Source organism: Panthera tigris, chromosome E2, assembly GCF_018350195.1.
Source record: "Panthera tigris isolate Pti1 chromosome E2, P.tigris_Pti1_mat1.1, whole genome shotgun sequence".
NCBI lineage: Eukaryota > Metazoa > Chordata > Mammalia > Carnivora > Felidae > Panthera > Panthera tigris.
Genome location: NC_056674.1, coordinates 8,313,718 through 8,326,002, shown reverse-complemented (window position 1 = coordinate 8,326,002; position 12,285 = coordinate 8,313,718). Strand labels below are relative to the sequence as shown.

At 60.0% G+C, this 12,285-nt stretch overlaps 2 protein-coding genes across 6 annotated transcripts in view; one reads left to right on the top strand and one right to left on the bottom strand.

Moving 5' to 3' along the window:
* Positions 1–5,607, top strand: part of AP2A1 (adaptor related protein complex 2 subunit alpha 1) — a 30,210-nt gene extending 24,603 nt beyond the window's left edge. The window contains exons 11-24 of one of the 2 annotated variants that reach the window (XM_042968516.1): positions 40–222; positions 696–793; positions 1,008–1,239; positions 1,347–1,514; positions 1,607–1,770; positions 2,085–2,150; positions 2,497–2,553; positions 2,664–2,746; positions 2,879–2,968; positions 4,115–4,238; positions 4,338–4,454; positions 4,571–4,640; positions 4,839–4,973; positions 5,286–5,607. In XM_042968516.1, coding sequence (XP_042824450.1) covers positions 40–222; positions 696–793; positions 1,008–1,239; positions 1,347–1,514; positions 1,607–1,770; positions 2,085–2,150; positions 2,497–2,553; positions 2,664–2,746; positions 2,879–2,968; positions 4,115–4,238; positions 4,338–4,454; positions 4,571–4,640; positions 4,839–4,973; positions 5,286–5,363 — 1,665 coding nt within the window. In that variant the 3' untranslated portion in view covers positions 5,364–5,607. The remainder of the gene's footprint in view (positions 1–39; positions 223–695; positions 794–1,007; positions 1,240–1,346; positions 1,515–1,606; positions 1,771–2,084; positions 2,151–2,496; positions 2,554–2,663; positions 2,747–2,878; positions 2,969–4,114; positions 4,239–4,337; positions 4,455–4,570; positions 4,641–4,838; positions 4,974–5,285) is intronic. The other variant, XM_042968517.1, reaches the window with a different exon arrangement.
* A 53-nt stretch (positions 5,608–5,660) lies between these two features.
* FUZ (fuzzy planar cell polarity protein) lies at positions 5,661–10,723 on the bottom strand. Of its 4 annotated transcripts, none has more exons than XM_042968518.1 (11): positions 10,071–10,353; positions 9,683–9,804; positions 9,346–9,430; positions 9,163–9,231; positions 8,866–8,970; positions 7,865–8,062; positions 7,641–7,736; positions 7,223–7,329; positions 7,081–7,145; positions 6,927–7,001; positions 5,661–5,987 (listed from the first exon to the last, which is right to left on the bottom strand). In XM_042968518.1, the coding sequence occupies exons 1-11, from the start codon at positions 10,179–10,181 to the stop codon at positions 5,761–5,763; spliced, it is 1,260 nt and encodes a 419-aa protein (XP_042824452.1). In that variant the 5' UTR covers positions 10,182–10,353; the 3' UTR covers positions 5,661–5,760. The 4 variants fall into 4 exon arrangements, with proteins under 4 accessions (XP_042824452.1, XP_042824455.1, XP_042824456.1 ...); XM_042968521.1 differs by lacking the exon at positions 10,071–10,353 and adding an exon at positions 10,426–10,723 and having other exon boundaries at positions 5,664–5,987; XM_042968522.1 differs by having other exon boundaries at positions 5,664–5,987; positions 10,226–10,353.
* Between the last annotated feature and the right edge of the window lie 1,562 nt (positions 10,724–12,285).

Here is a 12,285-nt window from a genome sequence, read left to right as displayed (position 1 = left end):
CGCACCCTCACCCGGCCTCCCTCCCTCCCTGGCCGGCAGGTCCTGAAGGTGGCCATCCTGGCGGAGAAGTACGCGGTAGACTACAGCTGGTACGTGGACACCATCCTCAACCTCATCCGCATCGCGGGCGACTACGTGAGTGAGGAGGTGTGGTACCGCGTGCTGCAGATCGTCACCAACCGCGACGACGTCCAGGGCTACGCGGCCAAGACCGTCTTCGAGGTCGGCACCCCCACCTCACCCGCACCGCGCGACGCCGAGGCAGAGGCAGGACAGCCGGGGCCGAGGGACCGGCCAGCCCGGGCCGCCATCCTGCTTCGTCCTGCTCAGAGCAGTGCCTGGGCCTCCCCGGGCCACCGGCGGGCCCCGGGGGCCAGTGTGGGGGTTGGCGGGGTGTCGTGTGCGGGCCACCCGGCGTGTGTGTGGTCACTGACCTCCGGGTCCTGGCCGGTTCCCACTCCCTCGCCCGGAGAAAGGCGGGACGCATGCCGTCCGAGATACCACCGGGGTGGGGGGGCAGTCATGTGACCGGTCTGTGCCCCAGTTTTCCTATTACACCCCCACCCCCACACATACACACACATCATAGCAGGGTGAGAGTTCCACAGGTTCACGGGAGTCCGGCGCCCCAAGCAACCCTGAGTCTGGGTGCCTGCTCGTCGCTGTCGTCACCCGCCCTGTCCCTGCCTTTGCAGGCGCTCCAGGCCCCAGCCTGCCACGAGAACATGGTGAAGGTCGGCGGCTACATCCTCGGGGAGTTTGGGAATCTGATTGCTGGGGACCCCCGCTCCAGGTGAGAGGAGGGGTGAGCACCCGGCACTTCGAGCAGTCCGGGGCTCGGGGGACCCAAAGAGTCCCAGGGTCGGTGGCGACGGGGCTCCCAGGAGCCTCTGGGACGGGGTGTCTCGTGATGGCCGCCGCCGGGGTGGCCTCCGCGGTGGGGGGGGTGGGCAGCAGGGCCCCGGGCGGGGAGGGGCGCACCTGCTGACGCGCCCCGCTCCCCGCAGCCCCCCGGTGCAGTTCTCTCTGCTGCACTCCAAGTTCCACCTGTGCAGCGTGGCCACGCGGGCCCTGCTGCTGTCCACCTACATCAAGTTCATCAACCTCTTCCCGGAGACCAAGGCCACCATCCAGGGCGTGCTGCGGGCGGGCTCCCAGCTGCGCAACGCTGACGTGGAGCTGCAGCAGCGCGCCGTCGAGTACCTCACGCTCAGCTCGGTGGCCAGCACGGACGTCCTGGTCAGAGCGCTGGCCCCCGCGCGCCCCTCCCGCACCCCTGAGCCTTGGCCGCCCTCTCCTCCGCCACCGAGCCGTCCCTGACCCGCCCTCGCCCTCCCGCCCCACAGGCCACGGTGCTGGAGGAGATGCCGCCCTTCCCCGAGCGCGAGTCGTCCATCCTGGCCAAGCTGAAACGCAAGAAGGGCCCCGGGGCCGGCAGCGCCCTGGACGATGGCAGGAGGGACCCCAGCAGCAATGACGTCAACGGGGGCGTGGAGCCCACCCCTAGCACTGTGGTGAGTCCCTCGGCCAAAGGGGGGTGGGGGGGGGCGGGGCGGGGCCTGCCGGGCACTGCCCCTTCTCACCTCCACCTGCACCTTCCCTGCAGTCAACGCCCTCGCCCTCCGCCGACCTCCTGGGGCTGCGGGCAGCCCCTCCCCCAGCCGCACCCCCAGCGACTTCGGGGGCGGGGAACCTCCTGGTGGACGTCTTCTCCGACGGCCCGGCTGCCCAGCCCGGCCTGGGGCCCACGCCCGAGGAGGCCTTCCTCAGGTACTACCTGCCTGGGCCCCGGGCCGCCCCTTTTCCTTCTGCCCCCTCACAGCCCCCTCCTCCCTCCCTGTCCCTGTGCCTCTGTCGCCCTGGCTGCCACTTCCCCGGGCCTCCTCTCTCCCTCTGGCCACTCTGTACTCTTGGCTGACCCTGGCCACACTGTGTCGTCCTTCCCCGTAGCCGTGTCTCAGCCTGCTTTTCCTTCTCTCTTTTCCCTCCTCTCTCTTTCTGTCTCCGGCCCTCTGCTGCCTCTCTGGGATTGGCTGCCTGCCACGCCTGTCTTCTCTTGTCTGCTCTGGGATTGGATGGCCCAGCGAGCTGGAGCCGCCTGCCCCTGAGAGCCCCATGGCTTTGCTGGCTGACCCAGCTCCAGCTGCTGAGTAAGGGGTGGCCTCAGGGTTGGGGGGCAGATTTGCGGCCCCTGGGGGGAATAGGGGACTTCGAGCCCTTATCAAGGGGTTCCTGACGAGCTACAGAGGCCGGGATTTGGAGGGGAGTGAAAGCCGGGGTCCTCTGATACGGGGGCAGGGGTGGGGGCACACACCAGTGTCCTGTTCCCATGAGAGACAGTCACCAGTCTGATTCTGGGGTCCTTTGGGGGGAATCTCGTTATGTGGATTCTGGGGTTCTGTCCTTTTGGGGGCTCCTGTCTCCCACCTTTAGCTCTGGGTCTTCTCCTCTAGCCCCCCAGCCTCTTCCCATCTCACTGCTTTCTCCGCCTTGCAGCCCGGGTCCTGAGGACATCGGCCCGCCCATCCCAGAAGCGGATGAGCTGCTGAATAAGTGAGTCAGGGGAGGGCTCAGGGAGGGGAGTGGGGACAGGTGGGGAGCACGGGGAAGGGCCTCGTCGACAGGCACTCCTGGCCTCCTGAGCTGCCCGCCACCCCACCCAGGTTCGTGTGCAAGAACAATGGGGTCCTGTTTGAGAACCAGCTGCTGCAGATCGGAGTCAAGTCTGAGTTCCGGCAGAACTTGGGTGTGTCTGGTGCTGGGGGCGGGGTGGTTGGGCTGTGGGGATGGGGTTTCGGTGACCCCTGGGCTTGGGTGGTACCTGGAGAGGAGGCTGAAGGACCTCAGCTGGAACCCTGCCCCTCCCCACCCTGCGCAGGCCGCATGTATCTGTTCTATGGCAACAAGACATCTGTGCAGTTCCAGAACTTCTCGCCCACTGTCGTCCACCCCGGCGACCTCCAGACTCATATCCTTCCGGCCCGGCCCCGCCCCCTCCCCTGAGCCTGGCCCCTCCAGGCCTGCCTTCCTGGCCACTGGGAAGCAGATGGACCCAGGTCCAGAGCCCTGTTCGGTCGTCTTACTTGAAAGCCTAAGCACCTGGTGACTTTGAGGCTTAGTGTCTGTGATGCCGGGGCGGGCCTCTTCTCCCCAGGACGGCCTGCAGACAGGGAAGCGATGGGGTAGGTATGCCTCAGCTTGTCTCTGTCAGGCCTCTTTGACCTCGTCCTCCAAGGAGCTCCACACCCATGATTCCAGTACCTCCTGCGCCCAAGAGCCAGGCCTGGGGGTCTCGATGCTGACCAGAGCCCTCTTGTGTCACCTGAGCCCGTCACTTTGCCTCTGTGAGCCTTCCCGTCCCCTTCTCATAGTGTTGTTTTGAAGATCGGTGTCGTTGGAAAACTCTGGAAGGGTGGCTGGCATAAAGGAAAGGGTCAGTCCCCTCTCCTTTCTCTGATAGTGGTTTTCACGCCCATGAAACTACAGGGGTTAGACCCCAAAGCTATGAGGACCTTTTCAGTCCGTTGCCTCATGCATCGACGTTTCCAGAGAACTCCCGTAGGCTCAGCTCTGTGCTGGGCATGGGGGGGGGGGGAGGGGGAAGGGCGAGAGACGCGTAAGACCCCATCCTTGCCAACTTGAAGGGAGACGTGGTAACGCTGCCGGTTTTTCGTGCACCTACCATGTGCCAGACACACTGATAAGTGCTTGTCCTGGATTATCTCATTGAATGCTGAGGACACTGTCCATTTTGCAGATGAGGCTTAGGAGGTAAAGTTGCTTGCCCATAGTCACCGAGGTGGTAAGATCCAGGATTCAAACTCAGGTCAGCCATCACAGCCCCGGAAGGGCTTCCAGCCCGGTAGGGTGCGACATGCCATAATGGAGGTCGCTGAGCCCATGGTAGAAAGCCAGAGTAGGCACCCAGGCGGTGGTCGGAGGTCTCACTTAGGAGGGACTTGGGGCCTTGTGGTAGGAGTCCGGGATGGCGGGACCAGCTCCTCAGAGGCCTGCAGGCTGGGGCCGCGGGGAGAGTTCAGGACCATCAAGGGTTCATGGCCACGACCGCCGGGGCCGCCGCCTCTTTCCGGCTTCCTTGACCACAGGCGGGCACAGCTGGCGGTGCAGACCAAGCGCGTGGCCGCGCAGGTGGACGGCGGGGCGCAGGTGCAGCAGGTGCTCAACATCGAGTGTCTGCGGGACTTCCTGACGCCCCCGCTCCTATCCGTGCGCTTCCGGTGAGTCTGAGTCTGGCGGGGCACTGCCGAGCCAGCGGGCACGGTCTCCTGGATGGGGGCGGGGCCTGATGGAGCCCTCCTTGCCACCCCTCCCTCTAGGTACGGGGGCGCCCCCCAGTCCCTCACCCTGAAGCTCCCCGTGACCATCAACAAGTTCTTCCAGCCCACGGAGATGGCGGCCCAGGACTTCTTCCAGCGCTGGAAGCAGCTGAGCCTGTGAGCAGCGGGGGGCGGAGCCACAGCCACATCTGGGGAGGGGGTGGGGCCTTGACTTGACCTGACTTGACTTTGAACTGACCTGACTTGAACTTCCTTCCCCCCCCCATCCCCAGCCCCCAACAGGAGGCTCAGAAAATCTTCAAAGCCAACCACCCCATGGATGCGGAAGTCACTAAGGCAAAAGTGAGTGACCACTGAGCAAGACAGGAGAGGGGCCCCTAATTCGGATCTGGGGAACCGTGCCCATTTTTCTGTGCCTCTGTTTTCCCCTCTGTAAAGCGGGGCCGGTTCCCACTGGCAAGGGTTTTGGGGAACTGGCTCACTACGGCCTGGTTGCTGCCGGATCGGCACCCTCTGATGGCTCCCCTTCTCTCGCCCCAGCTCTTGGGGTTTGGCTCTGCTCTCCTGGACAATGTGGACCCGAACCCCGAGAACTTCGTGGGGGCTGGAATCATCCAAACGAAAGCCCTGCAGGTGGGCTGTCTGCTCCGGCTGGAGCCCAATGCCCAGGCTCAGGTGAGTGGTGGTCTGGGAGGCGTCACCCCCTGCCTGTTTGTACGTTCTCTGTGTCCCTGTGTTCTCTATGCGCTGTCTTCCTCTCCCCTTCCCTCCTGATTTTCACCTCTCTGCATCTCCCCACTTCTGGTTCTGGCTTTTGACCTTTCACCCTCTACCTCCTGTGTCGCTTCCATTCCTGCCTCTCGTCCCTTCGATCACCTTTCTGATCCCTTTGCCCCTTTTCTCTCGTCTCCCTTATATCCTCCTCTCCCGGGCTCTCCGACCCCTCTGCCTCCTCCCTGAGTCCACGCCATCATGTCCCCCGCCCAGATGTACCGGCTGACCCTGCGCACGAGCAAGGAACCCGTCTCCCGTCACCTGTGTGAGCTGCTGGCCCAGCAGTTCTGAGCCCTGGACTCTGCCCCCGGGGATGTGGCCGGCGCCGGGCAGCCCCTAGGACTGAGGCAGCTTTGGTGGATGGGGCAGGGAGGGGACCTCCATTGGTGACAGGGAAGACCCCAGGGGTGGGGAGATGCCTGGGACCTTCCTCCGGCCTTTTGTATTTTTATTTTTGTTCATCTGCTGCTGTTTACATTCTGGGGGGTAAGGGGGAGCCCCCTCCCTCCCTTTCCCCCCTAAGCACAGAGGGGAGAGGGGCCAGGGAAGCGGGCGCCTCCTCCCCTCCCACCCCACCCCATCGTAGCCCCTCCCGCCCCCTCCCCGTCCAGGGGCTGTGTATTATTGTGAGCGAATAAACAGAGAGACGCTAACAGCAGTGTCCGTGTTCATGGCTCAGGCCGAGGGGTCAGAGGAGCGGGGTGAGAGCGTGGAGAGTGTGGGTGGCCAAGCTCCGCAGCCCATGGGTGGGGCTCTGGGCGGACACCAGCAGCAGCAACCGCCGTGGCCCCAACTGCAGGGCCACCAGCCGCCATCCTGTGCCTGGCTCCTCGGGCCCAGACACCAGGTAGCAGGCTCTCGGCACCTGGGCCCTCTGGGCTGCATCCTCCACCTTGTCCTCTGGTGTCCCCGGCTCTGGAGGAAGGACAGGAAGGGCCAAGGTGACCAGTGGGGCCTGGGCAACTAGAACACCAACCGACAGGAGCGACGCCACATCCCGGGCCTAAATTCGACTCCTGATGGGTGGGGGCCTCATGGCTCCAGCCGGCTGTCCGTTGACTGAAGAAGGCCATGGAGTTCACCGTCCCCCCTTCTTCCCAGCCAGCCGACGCCCCCTCTTCCCTGGGGATACTGTGTGCAGCCCGGGACAAGCCGCTTAGCAATACAGACCACAGACACACAGGTCACCCCTACCCGGTACCAGGCATGGGGCTCCCTTCTAACCCTACCAAGGACCCCGCTCCACTTGACACGCGGGAAGTGGGGGGGGGCGGGGAGGGACAGTCCTCTGTCCCTCCCAAGCAGAGCCCTTTACCATCTTGCTACATTCATCGGGATCTTCACTGGGGTTGTAGAATCATCCTAGGTCCCTTCCTTTGTCTCTGTAGGGCCTCGTGGGTTGCAAGACAACTTTCCCTTCCTAATCCAGGCTCCGCGGGATGCCCCCCACCCCCGGCGGGGGGGGGCGGGGGGGGGGCAAAAACTGCTGACAAAGCCTGTACTTTGAGCGATTCAGTGGTGCGTGTGGGTATGGGAACCAGGCTGCCTCTGTGTGAACGCCGGCTCTCTGCTGCTTATCAGCTGAGCCTCTGTTTCCGCATCTGTACTATGGGAATGAGGATATAACAGGCGATATGCTTCACCTATGAGGATGAAGTGAATCATTACGTACATGAGCCCTCGGCAAGAGATTCAGTGTCAGTGTTAACTACCAGGATTGCCCAGTAGATTCTGCAGTCTGGAGGCTGGGACCTCCCTGCCCCTCCCCATCAGTGTGGATGCCCCGTCCTCCGCGCTGTGATCTGAGACTCGCTGTCCCCGAAGCGTGCGAAGCAGGCACTTTCGGCCGCTGACCTGGTGGGAAGTGCGTGGCGGTGACCAACGAGTAGAAGGAGCGGAGGAGGCGCCTGCGCTGCTCAGGAGAAGGCTCTGGAGGGGGAAGAGCGACCAGGTGACCGAGAGTTCCTCCACGGCCCACGCCCCTCCTAGCCCCGCCCTCGCCAGTCACCTTGATCCCCAGAGGGCTCCACGGTGAAGAGGCAACGTTTCAGTTCCAGGTGGAGGAGCAGCAGCCTGCGAGAAAGGGGGTGTCACGGGCCGGGGAAGAGGGGATGAGGGCCCCCCAACCCACGCGCCCGACCAAACCCTACCCGAGGACGTCCACGTGCAGGGGGAAGCCAGCGGGCAGCGCTCGGGGTCCCAGCGGCACGCAGGTCCGCAGCGGGTCTAGCACTGGCTGCCACCAGCGGTCCAGAAGCTGAGGCAGGGCCGGTGGGCGAGATCAGGGGCGGGCACTAGGGGAGGGGGCGTGGGCAGGGAAGAGAGGAGGGGCCCACGAGGGCGGAGGACAGAGGGGACCAAGGAGGGGATGAGAGCGAAAGAGGGACGGGGCTGGCGTGAAGGCGATTGGAACGCAGTCCACAGGAGGCGGGGCCTACAGGAGGGGCGGGGCTGACGGAGAGCGGGTCCAGTGCGGAGAGAGCGCCGGCGGGGCGAGGTGGTGAGGGGGGACAGGGGCCCGCGGCAGAGGGTGTAACGGGGGAAAAGCGGGGACACGCCCGGATTCACCTGTGGATCCAGCTGGCTGAGGGGGGGGCGCGGCCCGCAGAGCAGACACAGCTCCAAGCCCGGCAGCAGCGTCAGGGTCAGAAGCCGGTGCGGGACCTGAAGCGGGGCGCGGGATGGGCCGGCCGGAGCCCCGCCCCTCCCCACCGAAGCCCCGCCCCCTCACGTCTCGGCCCCTTCGTCCCTTCTAGCTCGCCCACCGCAGGCGCAGAGCCCCCGCAACTCACCGTGGGACTCCCGTGTGGCAGGTACACCGGGTAGTCGCGAGCGGCCTGAGGCGGCAAGGACCCCACCAGCCAGGGGAGCAGCACGGCCTCCGGCGTCCCCAGCCGCCACCAGCTCTCTGTTGCTGCGACCACCCGGCCCGACACGACCAGGCTGCCAAAGGCCGTGCCTGCTGCCTCAGCGAACCCAGAGAGGGCTTCCTGGATAAGGCAGGCAGGCCGAGTCAGGAGTCAGGGGACACAAGCAGGGGCAGCGACGATTTTCCCAGGTGGGCCAGGGGTGTGAAGAAACTGGCATGCTCGCCTGCCTCACCCTCCCGGGGCCTGGGTTCCTTCCCCTTCGCATGCAGGTACCATCCCCAAGTCACATTGTAAAGTGAGATTAAACAGGTAACGTGCCTGCTCCCTGGCCTGACAACGTGCTACTTAAGCTACCGGTTACAACAGCCCAGTGGCGGCTTATTGAATCCTACTACGTGCCGAGTAGGCGCAATCGACAGCCTACTCCAGCTCAGAGAGGTCAGTCTGCCTGCCCAGAGTCCCTCTGCTGGGAGGCGGCCATGCCAGGTGACTCAACAAGAGCCGTAGTTAAGGAAGGATAGATAGAGATCCACTGGCAAAAGGACCAGCATGTGCCAAAGCAAGGAAGTTGGGAAGCTGTTGGGATTCGTGGGACCCACGAGGCTGCTGGGCGAAGGCGGACTGTGGAGTTAGCAGAGGTCGGGGTGAGCTCGTTGGTGGGTTTCAGATCCCACAGGTCCTCAAACACCAGGCTGAGGGCGTGGAAGCTGGTCCTGGGGGGCGATGAAAGCCACCGGAGGGCTGTGAGCTGGGGAGGGGTGGGGTCAGCCCTGGGTGTAGAAAGACCCTTCTGGGGCCAAGTGGGGGGTTGGGGTTGGCCCAGAGGATGGGAAGAGGTTGAGGCAAAGGCCCGGGGGTAAGAGGATCAGGACTAAGCCAGGGCCACAGTGACAGGTTCAAGGGTTCCCAGGCATCCTCAGTACCTGCAGGAGAGACACCTCTGGAGGAACCACACAGTCCACACACTGGGTCAGGTCCCCGATGCGCTCAGAGTCCCCCAGGAAACTGTCAACGAGGCGGTAACTGGCCTAGCAGAGGGGAGAAGGAAGGGGCTTAAGGATGGCCCCCACATCTGCCGCCTCCCCTTCAGAAAACTAGCCCCGCGGAGCCTAGCTCTGGGGTCAGATGACCAGGCCGCCGTAGAGGCTGCTGGGAACTGTAGTTCCCAAATATCAGCGACGGGGCAAGCTAACTTCCATCCTCACGTCCTGAAGCCTCACCCTCAACTCCTTCTTCAGCCTCTCTACGTTGCGGATATTGGTCAGTTCTTCAAGCCCCACAAGAAGAACCTGGAAGAAGCAAATAAGAGAGGAGGGGCTGGGGATCTGGACTCCTGGTGTGAGGGAGGAGGATGCTGAGAACTCAGGTTCCTGGGTTTGGGGAAGAGGGCTAGGGAGTCTCACCATGGCCCCAAACACCATCTGGAGTAGTCTCTCCAGCCTCAGCTCCGAGGTGCCCTCCTCAGATGACAGAACAATGAGGGTGATGCTGTGAGAAAGGGGGCCAAGAAGCGAGAATGAGTCCAGGCCTCAGAAACAGGGCAGTGACTCGATCTTCTGCCGGCTACATCTTCTGCCAGCCAGCACAACCCGCTTCTCGTACAGAGAAACGCAGGGATCAGAGAGGGTAACTGGCTTGACAGAGATTCCACAGCCAAGTAAACAGCTGGCCGTGGAGGCCATCTTCGACAGGGGCTATCATCCGGGCCCTGGGCCTGCCCCCAAGCTACCACGTGGAGACCTGTCATGGAAGTTTTTCCACACCACGGTCGTGTCCTCGGTCCTTGCAGAGCTCAGCTGCACCTCGAGATTCTGCCCAAACATGTGTACTCCATTGAGAGAGCCGATGACCGAGAACGGGAGCTGGGGAAAAGTTGGGGACATTAGACGGGAGCCCCCAAACCCCTCCACCTTGGGACCCAAGTGTCCGGGGCCCCAGCCCCCTCCTCTTTCTGGATCCCCTGGCCCCTCCTCTTCTGGGAACCAGGATTATTGGTCCATTCATTACACTCGTGGCCCCCTAACTAAACTCAACTCTGAAATTTCTCCAGACCCTACTCCCTTGCCGACCCAGAGTCCACGTGCCCAGCCCCCTTCTATTTTGGAGATCCAGGCGTCCAGGGCCCCACCTGCTGGCGGGCCGGGGCGCCGCCGCGGCTGCTTCTGCAGAACAAGGGGACTCCGCTGGAGGCCGCGAGGCAGAGCAGATGCACGGTGCCCTCCGTCCCCTCCTCGCCCATTCGGAACCCCCTCCGGTCCCCTCGTGGGGGCAGTCAGTGACCACCTTGGAACATGCCCATAGTCACGCCAAGTCGGCAGGCCGGTCGGCCATCCGAAGCCACCAGAGGGCGAGATGCGGAGCTGATTGGCAGAGAGGTAAATTCCCGCCTTCTCCATCCAACTCAAACCCACCCTCAGTCTCTAGTCCAGCACCTCCCCCAAGCCCCGTTAGGTTCTCTTCCGCCCCCGCCGGAAGTCACATACCCCTAACAAAGATGGCGCCTCTGGGGCTTGCAATGCTTCGTAGTTTCTCCCTGAAATAGTTCGGCTGACTCCATTTATTTAGAGAAGAGAATGAAGAGCCCGGCTTGAAGGTAGTGACGGCGCCCAGGCGTTGTCTAGCAAGCGTCAGGTAGGCTAGGATGTTTTACATTCTAAAGTGATAAACAGCTGTGCCCGACTCAAAGATGGTGACGGTGCCGGGGCGTTGCCTAGCAACCCCGCGTTGCGTCTAATTTCCAGGCTAAGACTGTATAGAACTGTGCCCCACTCAAAGATGGCCGCATGACGAATCTCGAGCAAAGCCGAGAAAAATACCATCTCCCCCTTCCCCCTCGCGGATGGTTTGGTCCGGCGAACGTTGCCTAGTAACCACCAAAGGAGAAGGTTGTTTTTGTTGTTGGAAAAAGAAAGACGAAATCCTTTATTTTCCAGAATCACAAAAATAACCTTATTTTTCTAATAAATTTATACACGCTGGTGTAGCACGCCGAACGTGGAAATACCCCCCACTTTCCCGAGATAAAAGGTTGACATTTAACACAAAATATTCACCCATTGTTGACAAATATGACCACTGTGCTAATGTTGCCTTCAAACTTTTTTTTCTCCTCAGACCGCATACATACGCCGTTTTTGTATAAATGTCTTTTGATAATCAACATTACGGATGTAAGCAGATCGATTTAGCCAATCCTGTATTGACATACATCCGTTTCTTTCTTCTGTGGGTTTAAAGTAAACTGATAAAGTAGAATTTCATTTAGTTATGAGTTTAATCAACTAGAACTTTTTTGCTTTGTAAGAACAGTGGCCTGCATGCGCCCAATTGTATTTGCAAAATATACAGCAATGTTAAAAAACATTTGTTTCCTGAAAACCTGTTTTGCCTGCATTCTGGATTTGATGTTTAGTAGCTGATACGAAATATATTAAGAGGTTTATTCTCACACTAAATTACATCAAACTTCTAGAGGAATAAACATACATAAAATAATAAATGAAGTAAAATATCAGTTTCTCCCTGCTGTTCTATGAATTTTCTTCAGTCCATATGTATTTTTAAAAATTTTTAATGTTTATTTATTTTTGAGAGAGAGAGGCAGAGCTTGAGTGGGGGAGGGGCAGAGAGAGAGAGGGAGACACAGAATCCAAAGAAGGCTCCAGACCCCAAGCTGTCAGCACAGAGCCCGATGCCGGGCTTGAACTCGTGAACCCTCAGAATCATGACCTGAGCCGAAGTCAGATGCTCAACCGACTGAACCATCCAGGCGCCCCAATCCGTCCATATTTATTATGACTTCTGATTTATTTCTACAATCTTATTTTAATATTTCTTATTGTCCTGCTTTTTTAATGCTTTTATTCCTCCTTTCTTATCTTTTTCTGGATTCTTTTTTTGTTTGTTTCCTCAATACTTTTTTTCCCTCTCTTTTCTGGTTTCAGATTTATACACTCTAACTCTTTTATTTTTTTTTTTTTGGTTACCCTTGAAAGTTTGCCATACACATTTAGTTTAGCAAAAAGTTAAATAAGATCTTAAACATTCTCTCAAATAATACAAAAAGCATATAACACTTACTTCTGTTAAACTCCCTCCAGACTAAGCAACTGTTTCCAGAATTGTAATTGTGACTTTTTTTGTCTTCATTGAATATTTTTCTTATTTTATGCAGACAATGATTATTTGGCTTTGTTGTTGTTGTTGTTTAATGTTTTTTTTTTTAACATTTATTTATTTTTAAGAGACAGATCACGAGGGGGGGGGCAGAGAGAGAGGGAGACACAGAATCCAAAGCAAGCTCTGAGCTGTCAGCACAGAGCTCGACGTGGGGGCTCAAACCC